This window comes from Epargyreus clarus, unplaced genomic scaffold, assembly GCF_041222505.1.
Source record: "Epargyreus clarus isolate Ecla_fem2 unplaced genomic scaffold, WU_Ecla_fem_2.2 ptg000016l, whole genome shotgun sequence".
NCBI lineage: Eukaryota > Metazoa > Arthropoda > Insecta > Lepidoptera > Hesperiidae > Epargyreus > Epargyreus clarus.
Window position 1 is genome coordinate 2832290 of NW_027332224.1, and position 15252 is coordinate 2847541.

Below are 15252 nucleotides of genomic sequence, written 5' to 3' on the forward strand. Positions count from 1 at the left end.
AGTTCTACTTTTTACAACCTTTGTATTGAATCCTAAATTTAATGAGGGCGTGTGAACTGTAACTTGCAAAAGTTTCATCTCAACCTCATGCTTGGTTTAAGAGCGTACGTGAATTAAAGATAATTATAGTTTAAAAACTAAAAACCACGCTAAAATCGCGCAAAGAAAATCGTTAAGCCTGATTCCTGACGATCCGCAACAGGTTCACGATCTAGTTCCCCCAGCCCCATTCTATCTTCGGACGTCCAGATGCACGGCAGGCTACCACCCCTATCAAGTCGTCCTTCCTTTGGTTCGTACGAAGCGTTTTGCCTCGTCATTTCTAATAAGAACCGCCAAGGAGTGGAATGCCCTGCCGACTTCTGTGTTTCTCGACAAATATAATCTAGGAGTCTTCAAATCAAGAGTGAATAGGCTACTTCTAGGCAAGCGTGGCACATCTTAGGCCTCATCGAAGCTTACCATCAGGCGAGATCGAGGCCAAGCGCATGCCTATCAAATAATAAAAATAAAAAAATGTGAGCCGTCACGGGACGCCTGGCAGATGTGAAACATCGACATTATTTTGTAAAAGTAACATGCAGAAAAGAACATTTGCTGGCGCTCAAAACACACCAAATATACGCGTGCTTAATGCACAGATAAATGCATACTTTAATTATAAAAAAATAATTAACTTACTGATGACTTGATGGTGTGTCATAGTGTGATTTTGCTTTCTTTGCAGGAGGCTGATCACTTTCACTCTCTAAATTATCACGGTCAGACATTTTATTATTAGAAAAATAATTTGTTTTCAAGCATTGATCTATAACCTGAAGTTACGCCGCAAGCGGGCAAAACTTGAAACATACAAAATACGTCAAGTGGTGTAAAACGAGTTAAAACGACTCCAGTAGTCCAGTCGCTCTCGCGCGGCGTAGTAATACACACTAATGTCACTGAACACGTTAAACGTCATTATTTTGAATTTTAAGCCTCAAAATGCCTTCTTGTGCAATGCGTAAATGCAAAAATTATGCTCGAAAAAGAAACAAGCTTCATGGAATCACCTATCACACGTAAATAAAGAGAAATTATTAAATTTTGATTATTTTTCGTGTTCGATCCGCCATGATTACGTGAGTAACCAGAAAGAGACAAAGTATGTTTTTGTCAATGAAAGTGATAAAGACGCAAAATGCATGGTCATAGATCAACAGAACAGAAGTGACATTTTATTGAAGCTCACGATGTTCATATGTCGTATGTTATAGTTTAAGATCCCACTGCTTAATTTTTATATTAGTGTGTTTTTAGTCAAAATATAACTTTTTATAGTTTATTTTAATAAAATAAAAGCGATATATGGGAAATTCTGTATCCTAATCACTAAATTTTCTTCGATACCTATGGTAAATAATAAAAAATATTACCATAAAATTTATATAGGATAGTATACGGTATTTTAAAATTTCTTTAATTGAATAAATTAACCTAAACATAATTTAATAAACAATCTTTGTATAGCCAGAAATTAATCCTCAAAAAGACCACGGTAAGATTCGAATCTTATATATAAAATTCGCATGTCACGATGTTAGTTACTTTACTCCTGCGAAACGGCTTTACTGATTTTCATCAAAATTTATATGCATATTCAGTAAGTCTGAGAATTGGCTACTATCTATTTTTCATATCTATTAAGTGATAAGGGTTGTTCACTCTTAACATTTTTTTTATTTATATGGCAACACAATGTTTGCTGGGTCAGCTAGTACATAACATTTATAAAATGTACACAACTTTGCAATTAATGGTCGTGTGTAAAATAAAACTGAAAATAATAAACATAAATTAGTAAAGATACTTCGCCGCCTTGAAATTGAATGAAGCCACAAACGGCTTATTAGTAAGTTCTTTTTTTTAATTCTTGACAAATAAAAACATTTTTAGAGAAAATTTACAAATAAATAACTAATACTGCGTAATTTACATAATAAATAAATAATTATTTCAAATATTTTAGGGACATTTTAGCACGGAGACGTGGCAAAACTTTTTACGCAACTATTTCAATTCTCAAAACTGGGTACATTTTCTTGTTAGGAGTGAGTAATCTTTACTAATCTATGATAATAAATATAAACAATTTTTAAATCGTATATTTTAAACCAGTCGATACATCTGTATAGATACATTCTTTCAAATTATATATTTATATAATAATAATTTATTTAGTTAAACTGTACTATAACATTTCTACGTAAACGATGTACTAAAACTATTATCGACAGTTTTGGACATTTTTTACCTTCTGTTCCATTATTTCATTGTCTTTGACAAGCATGCGTATCAATGGGAAAACCACCATACGTCCCGTTTTTAACGGGACAGTCCCTTTTTTCGATGCTTCGTGCCGTTGTCTCCGAAATGAACCGTTGCCATTGTCAATTAAGTAACAGTAAATATTATAATTATGAAAAAAACATGGGGTGCTCCATTTATCAGTTTTCATAAAGCGCCCCACATTTTTTGCACAATTATACTATTTACTTTTCCTTAAATGATTCCTAGATTGAAAATTATTTTCTACTTTTTAGTTAATTTTATCATAAAATCGTGTTTTTTATTATTTTTAACTATATTTTTTCAAGTAAAAAGTATTTGACATAAAGAAATCGATGTCCCGTTTTGACTGAAGTAATCATTGGTCACTATATTCCATTGTCAATATTTACGTTTGCGTACACTTGAAACGCAAGGTCAAACACTAGTTGTCTTTTTTTATCACATTGTTCTAATAGCTCTGTCCCTTATAGAACATTTGTCTATGTAGTTAAAGGTAAGCGTCGCCACGCCAGAAATCTTTTTTACGTGCGGCTATAGATGTTTCACATCAAAAAAAAATAAAGATCCTTATGAGGTGAATGGGATAAAAATATTGTCAGTGTATTGTCATCATCTTGATAATTGTTCAAAATTTTAAAATAATCGGACCGTTCAAAGTCGGTAAAAATCGAGTTCAAAGATTCCGTTACATACATACATACAGGTCAAGCTAATAAAAGCGTGGTAAAAACCAAACAAAATTCAATGATAATTTTTATGTACGTGATTTATAATATGGTATGTTATAAATACGTGTAAATGTTACGTGTGATTAGAGGCTTCGAAATATCAATAAAATGCCTACCTATTGATAGAGAACTGGTTTTTAAATATTTACTCATACATACTCGTACCTCTGAATATATTTGTGTTCTAAAGCAAAAAGTATTGATTTTAGTGACTTCTTCTATTTCTAATACTAGTAAATTAGTACTAGAAATACTAGTACTAGTAGTAACTATTACTAATATTTCCATTACTGCCGCTACTTCAATTATGATAAGACTTTTGCGAGTTTATACCTTTTTACAAGGTTTTATTTAGTTTCACCTGTTTTTTTATTTGTCTCTGTTATGTATGTGGGTGTCGAATCTTGCCACTGAATTTTAAACCAGTTAACTCCAACAGATTGGGCTGAAATTTTGCATACACATTTGGTTTGGGTGGCAATACTTGATTCGATGCGCCACAGATGCGCCACTACCCCTGAGGACTAAGCTGGAACGCCTCGAAAAGTATGTCTCCCTTACCACACCCTTCAAAACGGAACACAGCAGCGCCTAACACTGCTGTTATGAGGCAGAAACAGGTGTGGCGGCGGTTCCGCCTGAGTCGAATCACAAAGGGTTTGACCACCTTCAGAATGGTTCGAGGTTCGAATCCCAGGCACGCACCTCTGATTTTTCTCACACTGACAAGGTTTCATTATAATCGGGCCCAATTTTAACATGCGCGAGATTTCAAACACATAAGCGTGTATTTAGCCTCTATGTCTGTTTCTATTTCTAGTAAATTATTGTCCTATTTCAAAATTGTAGAAGTCGTTCCTTTTGTTAAATAGTATTTGTGTTCTACAACTTTCAATTTTGAAAGACGGCCGGGACAAAAGTGAAGGTACAAGAGGTCAACATGTTCTTGACCTTACGTTACCAGTAAGCGTGCTTATCTATAAAAATATATAAAATTTAAATGTCTGTCTGTGATATGGACCTATGCTTCGTTAATCTATGAACTAATCTATGGATTAATATGGTCTCCTCATATAAAAAATCAGCTGACATCCACACCCTTTTAACGAAAGGCAGATCAGCTTAAAGTTAGAAGTAGGTGTGGCTGTAGAACCCCGGTCAGCAATGCGAATCTATCAAATTTCAGAATTTAATTATATATTTTTTGTTTCCAGGTATGGCACAAGGGATGTTTCAAGTGCCAGGAGTGCGGGATGACCCTCAATATGCGGACCTACAAGGGATACGGGAAGCTGCCCTATTGCGAAGCGTGAGTATCCGTTCTTATCTTTTTATATCTTTCCTATAGTTTAATATGCAATCGATGTGGCCAACGGACGTGTTAGTGCGTGTATGAGCCTATAAAATATATCAATAAATATTTATTACCTACTTCAAAAACTTAAAAAAAAAACTATTTCCGTATGTTTGCGTCCACATAACCCGAAAATGAATTAACGGATTGATTTGCAGTTTTAACTCCATTCCTAAGAGAACCGGGCGACGCGCTAATACGACTCCGGTTGCGTTTCTTTGGAGATCCCGAAGTCCTCTACGCAGCGCTAAGGACGGTCACCGGGGGGGTTTTAGTGCGGTAAAAGTCCCACATAACCTGTCGTCGCTCCCACGGCGTCGGGTACCTTTTGAAGGTTTTCCCCTAGTCAAAAAAAAAAAAAAAACAGGATACGCACTCTGAGCTACACAAAAACGTAGCAGAATTTGCTAGTAATTATTAAAAAGTGAACGCCAAACGTTATTAAATGAAATATAGGAAAGCATTTACCAGTTCATTAATTTTACATCAAGGAATGCGTTGCAATTTCATACCAATAAGCGGCTGTCTTCATAAATAATAATTACAGAGAATAATACATAGAACGTGTCTTCGTTTCACTGTCGGTGTTGCATGACGACGCCTATCATTGCACAAATAATTGTCTAAAATCAATTTCTAATTGTCAAATTAAATCGTCAAGCGATGAAAACGACGTATTCGTTACTGGCCTGTTGTTTCCTGTACCAATTAGTATTGAAACAGTATGTTGGAATCATAGACTTAGAACTTTTTCCCTACGCTGATATCCTATATCTATGGGTTGAATATGCTCTAGGCCTTCTCCGGTTTTTGGGAGGAATCCATGTTTAATAGTGACATTAACGAAATAAAGCGAGTTTTTGTCTTCTGCAAGGAAACCCTTAAGATGTATATACATGTTCTTCATTGATCACAAGTAGATCGAACAGGAATACCACAATTTTGCTTTTACTCTTGCATGTCCCATGATATTATCAGTATATTCATTATCAGGAATATTTCTGTCGTAGTGGCCGTATTTATTTGCAGTGTTACAACGCATTAATTAACCAGATGTTGAAATCAACACCGCTTCCACAGAAAAAATAATAAAAATATATATTAATATTATAAATATATATTTGTAATTCAATTCGTATAAATATATTAATCAAAATCTTCAGAATATAATATTAATCTATGCTATTAAGTTAAGATTAAAACTACTTCGCAACAATCCGATACAAATATGTATGACGGTTAATCATTAACTTACTTAACTATTAACCGTCGTAGAGTCAACTTACCCTGATGATGCTCCGTTTTGGAGCGAAACACGTGTTGGTGGTGGTATGTTTGGTGGTGTATATTTTTAATATTTTGCATCTGCACGCATTCTTGAGGGAGGGAGGGTGGTACATACGGCATGGTTTAAAATATATACCATCATACATATTTGTAGCGGATTATTGCAAAGTAGTTTTAATCTGAACTTAATAGCTTGGATTTCCGCAAAGTAACGCCTGATACAATTACCTAATTAATCTATGCTCCAACCGTGCGCCTAGATTCGGGTGTTTTCCCTGAAGCATGTTTTAGAAATTCCTCTACAAATGTTTGGCTTCACCAAAAGCTATACTACAAGCGCTTGCAAACTTACACAAATTTAGTCAAACACTCTATCCACACATTTGAAATTGTGATCGTTTGGCAAGCTTGAACACGGTCATAGATTAGTAAAGATTACTCAAGCCTAACAAGAAAATGTACCCAGTTTTGAGAATTTTAATAGTTGCGTAAAAAAGTTTTGCCACGTCTCCGTGCTAAAATGTCCCTAAAATATTTGAAATAATTATTTATTTATTACGTAAATTACGCAGTATTAGTTATTTAATCGTAAATTTTCTCTAAAAATGTTTTTATTTGTCAAGAATTCAAATAATAAATATAGTTCAAAAAACTAAAAAACACGCTTTTATGATAAAATTAACTAAAAAGTAGAAAATCTAAATGAATCTAGGAATCAATTAAGGAACAGTAAATAGTATAATTGTGAAATAAATCTACAAAGTTTGAACGAAATCTGGCCGTTTAAAGTGGGTCAAAATCGCGCCCAAAGAAGTCGGTTACAAACATACAAACAAACATACAAACATACAGGTGAAGCTAATAAAAAGCGTGTAAAAAAGAACTTACTAAAATAAAACGTTTGTCGCTTCATTCAATATCAAGGCGGCGAAGTATCTTTACTAATCTATGAACGCGGTATTCAAATTTCAGTTTCCTATCTATCTACAAATTCTTTCATGCCTCATGTGAATATCTTACTATGTATGGTACGAAATTACGCAGCAAATTAATTATGCATTAACAATTATAATTATTCTCATTTTTTATGGAATTAATTTGAATATATTATAAAAGTAAATTCTTTTGTTTGATAATTTATAAATTGTTGAAGATATTCATCGTTTTTGTGTACCTAAGAATATTTTTGAGTACAATACGGAGAGAGGGTATAATGGAATGTTTTGATAATTGTGGTTGTAATATTTTTGTCCCAGTTTAACCTATCCTTTAGGGCAGCAGGGAATTTGTAATTGACTTTGGGTTCCCGTTCTAATTAGGGTCTGTTATAGTTATCAATATGGTAGTGATCATTTAACGCAGGGTGAGCTAAAATTCAGTATTTTTATTGAAGTTTATCCAAATTTGAATGAGAGCGTTACACAAATACTAATGCACAGAATCAAACTACCTAGGTTTTAATTTCAAAATAAACGTTACACAAAATTAAGAAAGGTTCGGCTGATATTTGGCCGAAGCCGAAACTTTGACCGAAACCTCTGTTTGGCCGAAACATGTTTGAAGCCGAAACTTTTATTAAACACTATTTTTTTAATATTAATGAAATAGATCTTACTATATTTCAATGCGTGATACCGCGGATGTGTGTATAATAACATGTGTCATAAATTTAATATTCTATTTTTAAACACGGATCATAGATGCGTATGCGGTGAATATTCCTAGTTAGTCAGAGAATACGCCTGTGGTTTTCCTACTGGTCATTATAATTATAATAATATGGTGTACTATTGTTAGGTATAAAACTAATGGTTATGTTTTACCCCAAGAAGAGGAAACATATATGAAATAATGTATAATTTTACATTAGTATTTCGGCCAGGCCGAATTACTGAACAAATTGTATATCTAATATGTTTTTAGCAAACGAGCATGCAGTCCATTTCACGGTAAGTTGCTACTGCCGCCCATAGACATTTGTAATCAATTACAAATAAGATTCGATTCGTACCTGAAGTACTATGCTGGAGTACCTTTGAAAAGTAATATGTCTCCCATAGCACACAAAATATATCGTGTACCGTTTAAGTTACCCAAGAGGAGTTAGTGATATGAATTGTATATATAGGATTTGACAGTACCCTTTGTGGTTAGATTCCGGAGGCACCACAAACCTATTTCTTTTTTTTTTAATTCAAAAATTTTATTTACTTCTCTACAATTTCTGCCTAATAACAGCAGTTTTAAGCGCTGCTGTATTCTGGTTTGAAGAGTGTGGTAAGGGAGACATACATATCCGTCGCGTTCCAACTTAGCCCTCAGGGGTAGCAAAACATCCGTGGCCGATTTGAAATTACTAATGTATGCCTGAAATAGGATTTTTATTTTATGGCGGGTTGCCATTACAGATCTCCATGGTCGGTAGTAACCACTTATCATTACAGTACCTGCTACTTCTATATTATAAACTAGCTGACCCGGCAAAGTTTGTACCGCCTCAAAATCTATTTATCAAATATATTTCATATAAAATATAGCCTATGTTACTCATGGATAATGTAGCTTTCGAATGGTGAAAGAATTTTTAAAATCGGTCCAGTAGTTTTTGAGCCTATTCATTACAACCAAACAAACAAACAAAGTTTTCCTCTTTATAATATTAGTATAGAAAATTACGATGATGGGCCGCAGTGGCCACTAAAGGCCAAGGCTGCTTCGTTCGCTGCGTACATGAAGGTGTACGCCGGCACACTTATTTAGTACCCACGTGACGTCACAATGAAATGGAAAGTCCGAGCCATACAGAGAACTTTGGTCTTATGTAAGGTGACAATACGTTATGTTTTAATCGGGACTTTCCTATTTTTACCCGAATGAGGAGGGTAATGTCTTTAGAGCGAATATTAATGTCTTATTCATACTCGCTCTACTATGACAGCATCTTGCTTTTTTTTATAATATGGAAGTAGCAGACGAGCATGCAGTCCACCTGATGGTAAGTGGCTATTGCCGCCCATGGACATCTGTAATCAACCCCAGATAGGTTTAGATATTCCTACCTGAGGTCGGCCACAGATGCGCCGCTACCCCGGAGGACTAAGCTGGAACGCCTCGGAAAAGTCTGTCTCCCTTACCTCACCCTTTAAAACGGAACACAGCAGCGTCTAACACTGCAACTTGCTTTACTACTACTATTCATACTATTGCACTACAGCCCAACAACAAACATATTGTGCCGGCAGTTTGTATCGTCACGGGACTCTGAACAGTTTGATTCGTCGGGCACTTGCTACCGTCTCTATACCTGCGACGTTAGAACCTCCAGACCTTTTTAGAGACGATGGCAAGAGACCCGATGGAATCACTCTAGTTCCATGGAGTCTCGGACGACCCCTGGTGTGGGACGCGACGTGCGTAGACACCTTGGCCCCATCGCACGTAAGCAATACATCTGTGTGTGCGGGGGCCGCAGCCGACCATGCCCAAACTCTCAAGCGCCGTAAATATAATAATTTATTAGACAATTATTTGTTTGCGGCGCTTGCAATAGAGACAATGGGTCCATGGTCATCTGACATGAACAAATTCATGTCAGATATGTCGACAAAGCTTGTAACTGCTTCCGGGGACCAAAAAGCTGGCGGCTACTTTGCTCAAAGGCTAAGCCTTGCCGTTCAACAAGGAAACGCCGCCAGCGTTTTGGGAACCATGCCTCACACGGCAATTTTAGATGGTTTATTTTATTTATGATTTTATCTTTTTTACTCTTGATTGTATATGTTGTTAATTAGAAATAATTTGTATATATTTTAGCTTTAATAATTTCTTGTTATTTAGTAATAAAATTATAATAGCTTAAAAAAAAATTGTGTCGTTGGATTCCTCTAAATTGTTGAAGTGACGTGACGTTTTATTAGCCTATTTTTGTTGTTATTCTTAATTTGTATTTATACTTTTAGAACATTTCTTTTACTCTTAGCCCCACAAGAGGATTGTCGGTATCAAACAAAATCAAAGGCATCTCAAACTGATTTATTTATTTTATCGATCATTTTTGGATGTTTCAGTGTGCGTGATTATGCTCTAAACATTGACAGTAGTCAGATGGGAGTAACCATTGCCCAGCAGTGGAACATAAAAATTGTTATAAAACACTTATAATGTCTCGTTTTAAATGTATGGTTATATGGTCACATTACTCTTGCACAATACTGTATCCGTTGTCTGTTTCAATAATTTGATTTTCAAATATCAACCTTATCGCATTGATATAAGACATGCATATGTTTACTTTTATTGTAGTGCATGTTCTAAAAATATCTCAAATGACATGTAAATAAAATTCAAATTCATTCAAATTATGGCTTACTTTACTTCCTTTGCCTAAAAATAAACATGAAAACAATACACTAGTGGTACTCAAACTATGAGAAACTTTTACTTCGAGAATCAGCTATGTAAATATTTATTCCCTTATTTTAACCAGTAATCAATAAATTTGTTTATGGATCTCGATAGAAGTTCTACCTATTAATACCATTTAGGTATCCCGTAAATCTTTATATATAAATTTCTTATGTGTGTGTGTGTGTCACTGAACTCCTCCTAAATGACTGGACTGATTTTGATGAAATTTGTTGTGTGTGTGTTCAAGGAGACTTGGAGAATGGTTTAGATTCACAATTTAGTCCGTGGGAAAAGTATTTTTTAATTAATTTTTAATTCTTAAGTTATTATAGAATCGGAAACTATGCATTTGATCAAGTGATCCAATGAAGGTACAAAATTTCTGTTTTATGTATGTCATATTATTTCTTTAAAATGCGGGCGAAGCCGCAGGCACCACTAGTAGGTATATAAGTTCTTCAAAAAATTGCTCCAAGATATTTAGAACTCTTCCTGTCGCTCGTGTTTACGTTGACAAGCGCGTCCCACCCGCACGGGTGGAGGCGGAGGAGCGTACCTGCCACTTTGAGAAACACTGACGTAAATGATATGAATGGACTATATGAATTAAGTTCTATTTTTCATGCCCTTGGGAAAATTGAAATAATTTACACGTAAAATAGATTTTAAGATAACACATTGTGTAGTGTTTCGTTCTTTATGCGTGCTGTGATCTTAAATTATCTGTAATGCAAATACGGTATGAATTACAAGTCATTAATGCGTATACGTACGTATTTGTGTTCTTTTTCTTTAATATGGAACTAGCACCTGATGGTAATTGGCTGCTACCGCCCATGGGCATCTGTAACCAACCTCAGATAAGATTAGACGGAGATTGAGATTGTGCACAGATGCGTTACTATTTTTGAGGAATGAGTTGGAACCCCTGAGTCCCCTGAGTGAGTGAATTAATTTTATACTAATAATATATCTTTCATTAGTATTAGAAAATAAGAAAGTACTAATAAGTAGCTCTCCCTTACCACATAAATCCAAACGCCGTAGCGCGACTGCTGTTGACAGATATACAGTTGGCGGTGGTGTGTTCAGATTCGAACCTCGAAGGTTTGACGACCCGCGTGGCGGAGCCGTCACAATACCGGTCTGACGCGCAGAGGGTCCCGGGTTCGATCCCCGGCCAGACAGAAATCTAAATGATGAATTTGGGTTTCTGTTTCTGGGTCTGGGTGTTTGTGTATTTGTCTCTGAGTGTGTCCATGGCACCCACGGATACAGGGAATCCTAGTGTGGGGCTGTGAGTGTAGAAAGCGTTCCACCACCTTCACTCTAAAAATTACTATCCACCATAAGTTCAAATGCGGGATGTATTTACTACTTTACAAACAAGTATGGTCAGTTACCATTACGTTAGGTCAATAAACAAACAACATTTACATACGTACGCACGTATGGTGATTTATTTATTATTCTAGTATTACGTCAGAGTGACTCACGATGACTCGTGTGGAAACCCATTTTCTGATCTGACTAGTACTGACTGCCTTAGTCACCCAGGCGCCAGTCATTCAGACTTCATGTTTAAATATAACCTATACTACCTATACCTGATGGTTTTAGACACGTGTCTTATGACGTAATAAATATATTATTACGTATCGTATAAGTCGCAGTTTTATTAATGTCCAATTTAATAGACCTCCCGAATTCGCGGTCTAAGAGTCAGATGAACGTATCTACATTTTGTCAATTTTACAGGAGAGCAAAAATAGTGTGAAAATTCGCCACTTCAAACTTTACCAGATTATTAATAGAAATAATAGTTGAAATAAAAATATTGAACACAATTACGTCGTTTTGCCATTTTATAAAAGACTACATTGTGGACCGTTTTGTGAAAAAGAAACCATTTTTTATTTTTGGTACATACGTTCATCTGACTCTTGCACCGCGAATTCTTCCCGAATCCCGAAGCTTTCGTGCTTTCTTAAGCTATAATTCAGCTTAACCGCTTTAGGTTAAGCTGAATCATACGATGTAGATAATGGATTTTTTTCTTAAATAAGTAAATGGAAGCAAGCACTGCTGTTGTAAAGCAGAAATAGATGTGGAGATGTTGCCTCCGTAGATGAACACATGTTCTAACATATTAAACTGAAAAGATAACTAACGCCTTTACAACTATATCCACTCACCAGTCGTGGATGCCATGGACACATATAAAGACACAAATACCCAGACCCAGAACAGAAATCTAGATTATAAAATCTTGTTTAGGTAACCCTAAAATATTCATCAGCGACTTTGAATAAAGTCACAAATGCAAGTACCCTTTGTGATTCGACTCCGGCGGCACCACCGCCACACCTTTTTCTGCCTCATAAGAGGCAGAAAAAGGTGTGGCGGCTCTTCTGGTTTGAAGGGTGTGGTGAGGGAGACATACTTTTCTGAGGCATTCTTGCTTGGTCTTCAGGAGTAGTGGCGCATGTGGCCGACGTCAGATAGGAAACTAATCATAGCTGGGATTGATTCCAGATGTCTATAGGCGGCAGTAGCCACTTACCACCAGGCGCACTGCATGCTCGTCTGCTACTCCTATATTATAAAAACATGCAATATTGAGGTGTCTTCCATTTTTGTCGGAGTACACAATCTACTTCACCGACAAACTGTCAGTTTATAAAAACTGACAAAAGAAAGTACCGACACAGTTAGGCGATTGTTCACACTTTTACCGGCAGTACAGTTGGTCGGAGACTTCTAAAAATAGTCTGGTGCGAAGTATGAAAGACATTTGAGAGTCTGTAAAAACTTTTTATCAACTTTGCTATGGTTATTGGTCTTACAACAGGATATTTAAGTATAGTCCGCGTAAAACTGCTAGTCCGCTCTGAATTTAGAAATGAATCGCGTCGCCATAGCAAATTGTATGACTACACCTGCTTGCAACAACTTCAGAGCAGACTAGCAGTTTGGCGCGGACTATATATACTTCCATTATATCTCCTTATGGCCATTATAAATAATTAATCGATTTTAACTAATTTTTGCTTATCAAAGTGTGAAACACTTACTTACAAGACAGTTATTTCCTAGAAAATTGTCCAATTTGGTCCAACTTTGGTAGGCATAAATTGGTTAAGATTTTTTTTTTAAATTTAACCTAACGATAAAGCAGATGGGCTACCTGATGGAAAGCAGTCACTGTCGCCTATGGACATTTGCAACACCAGAGGAGTCGCCAATGCATCGCCGGCTTTGGAGGAGAGCTCTTTTAACACCCCTCTTGAAGAGCCCCATGTCATAGTCCTGAGGGAATACCTCAGGAGGAAGTTCATTCCACATTTTGCAAGTACGCGGTAGAAATGACCGTGCAAACCGAACCGTGGAGAACCGCCACGGGTCAAGCTGATGTGGTTGAGATTAGTGTAACTAGTTCTATATGAAAACTGTGCAAACGACTTACAATTTAAGATTAGGTTTTGTTTGTTTAGAAATTAAGAATGAAATATAAAAAGTCGGGGAGACAAGGAAAATCTGTATCACAACAATATCGTTAGGTTAGTATATAGTAGTATCGTAAAGTTGGACTTTACTTTAATAATATGCGGGCCAGACCAGGTGGCCTTAGGTTAAAAGATATCCATCAGATCCATCCTTAAAAGAGAACTCATACTCATGCACACAAATATTTGCATAAACATACTATGTTTCAGTAGCAGTGATAAAGCCTAGTGGTTAAGAAACTCGACCTCTCGATCGAGGGGTCCGGGGTTCAAATGCCAGGCACGCACTTTTGATTTTTCAAAAATATGTGCGTATTAGAAATTAATTATCACTTGCTTAAACGGTGAAGGAAAACATCGTGAGGAAACCTGCATACCTGAGTGATTTATAAAATAAAAACTCAAAGGTATGTGAAGTCTACCAATACGCACTTGACCAGCGCGGCGGACTATGGCCTAATCCTTCTCATTCTGAGAGGAGACACGTGCCCAGAAGTGGGACAGTAATGGGTTGATGATAACTATGTTTCAAATAACTTATGGAAACACCTGCTTTTTCAGGCACGTCCCAAAAGCGAAGCACACCACAATGGCGGAGACGCCTGAACTGAAGCGGATAGCCGAGAACACGAAGATACAGAGCAACGTCAAGTACCACGCGGACTTCGAGAGGAGCAAGGGCAAATTTACACAGGTGAGGCAATAGGAGTAGCAGACGAGCATGCAGTCCACCTGATGGTAAGTGGCTTCTGCCGCCCAGGAACATCTGTAACCAACCCCAAGTGAGAGTCCTGTCTGCGGACGGTCACAGATGCGCTTGCTACCCTTGAGGGCTAAGCTGGAATGCCTCAGAAAGCTATTTTGAGATATCTTTATTCTCATAAGAATATACGAGTATATTCACTTACATGAAAATTTCTTAAAAGTAAAATAAGAATATCACTAGGCCCACTGCACAATAGAAGTAAAAGATTTTTTTTATAATCAATTACTTGAAGGTTGATGGTAAATGTAATGATTGATTCGATATTCACTTAAAAAAAAATATGTAATGATTAAAAGTGTTTAGATTCCAAATTTATAAAAAATAATTTGAAATAGACTTTGTAAGAGTAATTACTGGTAGAAATACCAGCGTTAGTAATTAATACACTAAAAGCACATCAAAATATAAAATTGTACCTGTTTAACTTGAAATTTCAAAAATCTAAATGCACTAAATCTGATATTCCAGGTAGCAGACGACCCCGAAACGCTAAGAATTAAAGCGAATACGAAAATAATAAGCAACGTAGCTTACCACGGCGATTTGGAGAAGAAAGCGCAGATGGAGAAGCAGAGACAGATCAACGAGAACGGCGAACTCGTCGGTGAGTGGCGAATAACTTGTAAACATGTACATGTCGGATGTTATTCGTCGACATGTCACAGGGTTATAGACATGTTTTGTGTTTAACTGTTACATGCTGCGTTGGTTATTAACGTATCTCTTTTAAAACAATATTTCTGTATCAGGGGCTACATATTATGTCGTATATAGAAGAAGGTAAAATCTATAGTTTAATGAGATGTTTTAAAATATATTGACCTCGTTAATAAATATTTTCTGTATTTGTAGTTACGTTTACGGGTTTTCATA

The 15252-nt window shown here is 36.1% G+C and overlaps 1 protein-coding gene across 1 annotated transcript in view; it reads left to right on the top strand.

Moving 5' to 3' along the window:
* lasp (LIM and SH3 domain protein Lasp) overlaps positions 1-15252 on the top strand; it is a 48592-nt gene that overhangs the window by 23590 nt on the left and 9750 nt on the right. The window contains exons 2-4 of the mRNA XM_073081396.1: positions 4274-4368; positions 14175-14307; positions 14848-14983. Coding sequence (XP_072937497.1) covers positions 4274-4368; positions 14175-14307; positions 14848-14983 — 364 coding nt within the window. The remainder of the gene's footprint in view (positions 1-4273; positions 4369-14174; positions 14308-14847; positions 14984-15252) is intronic.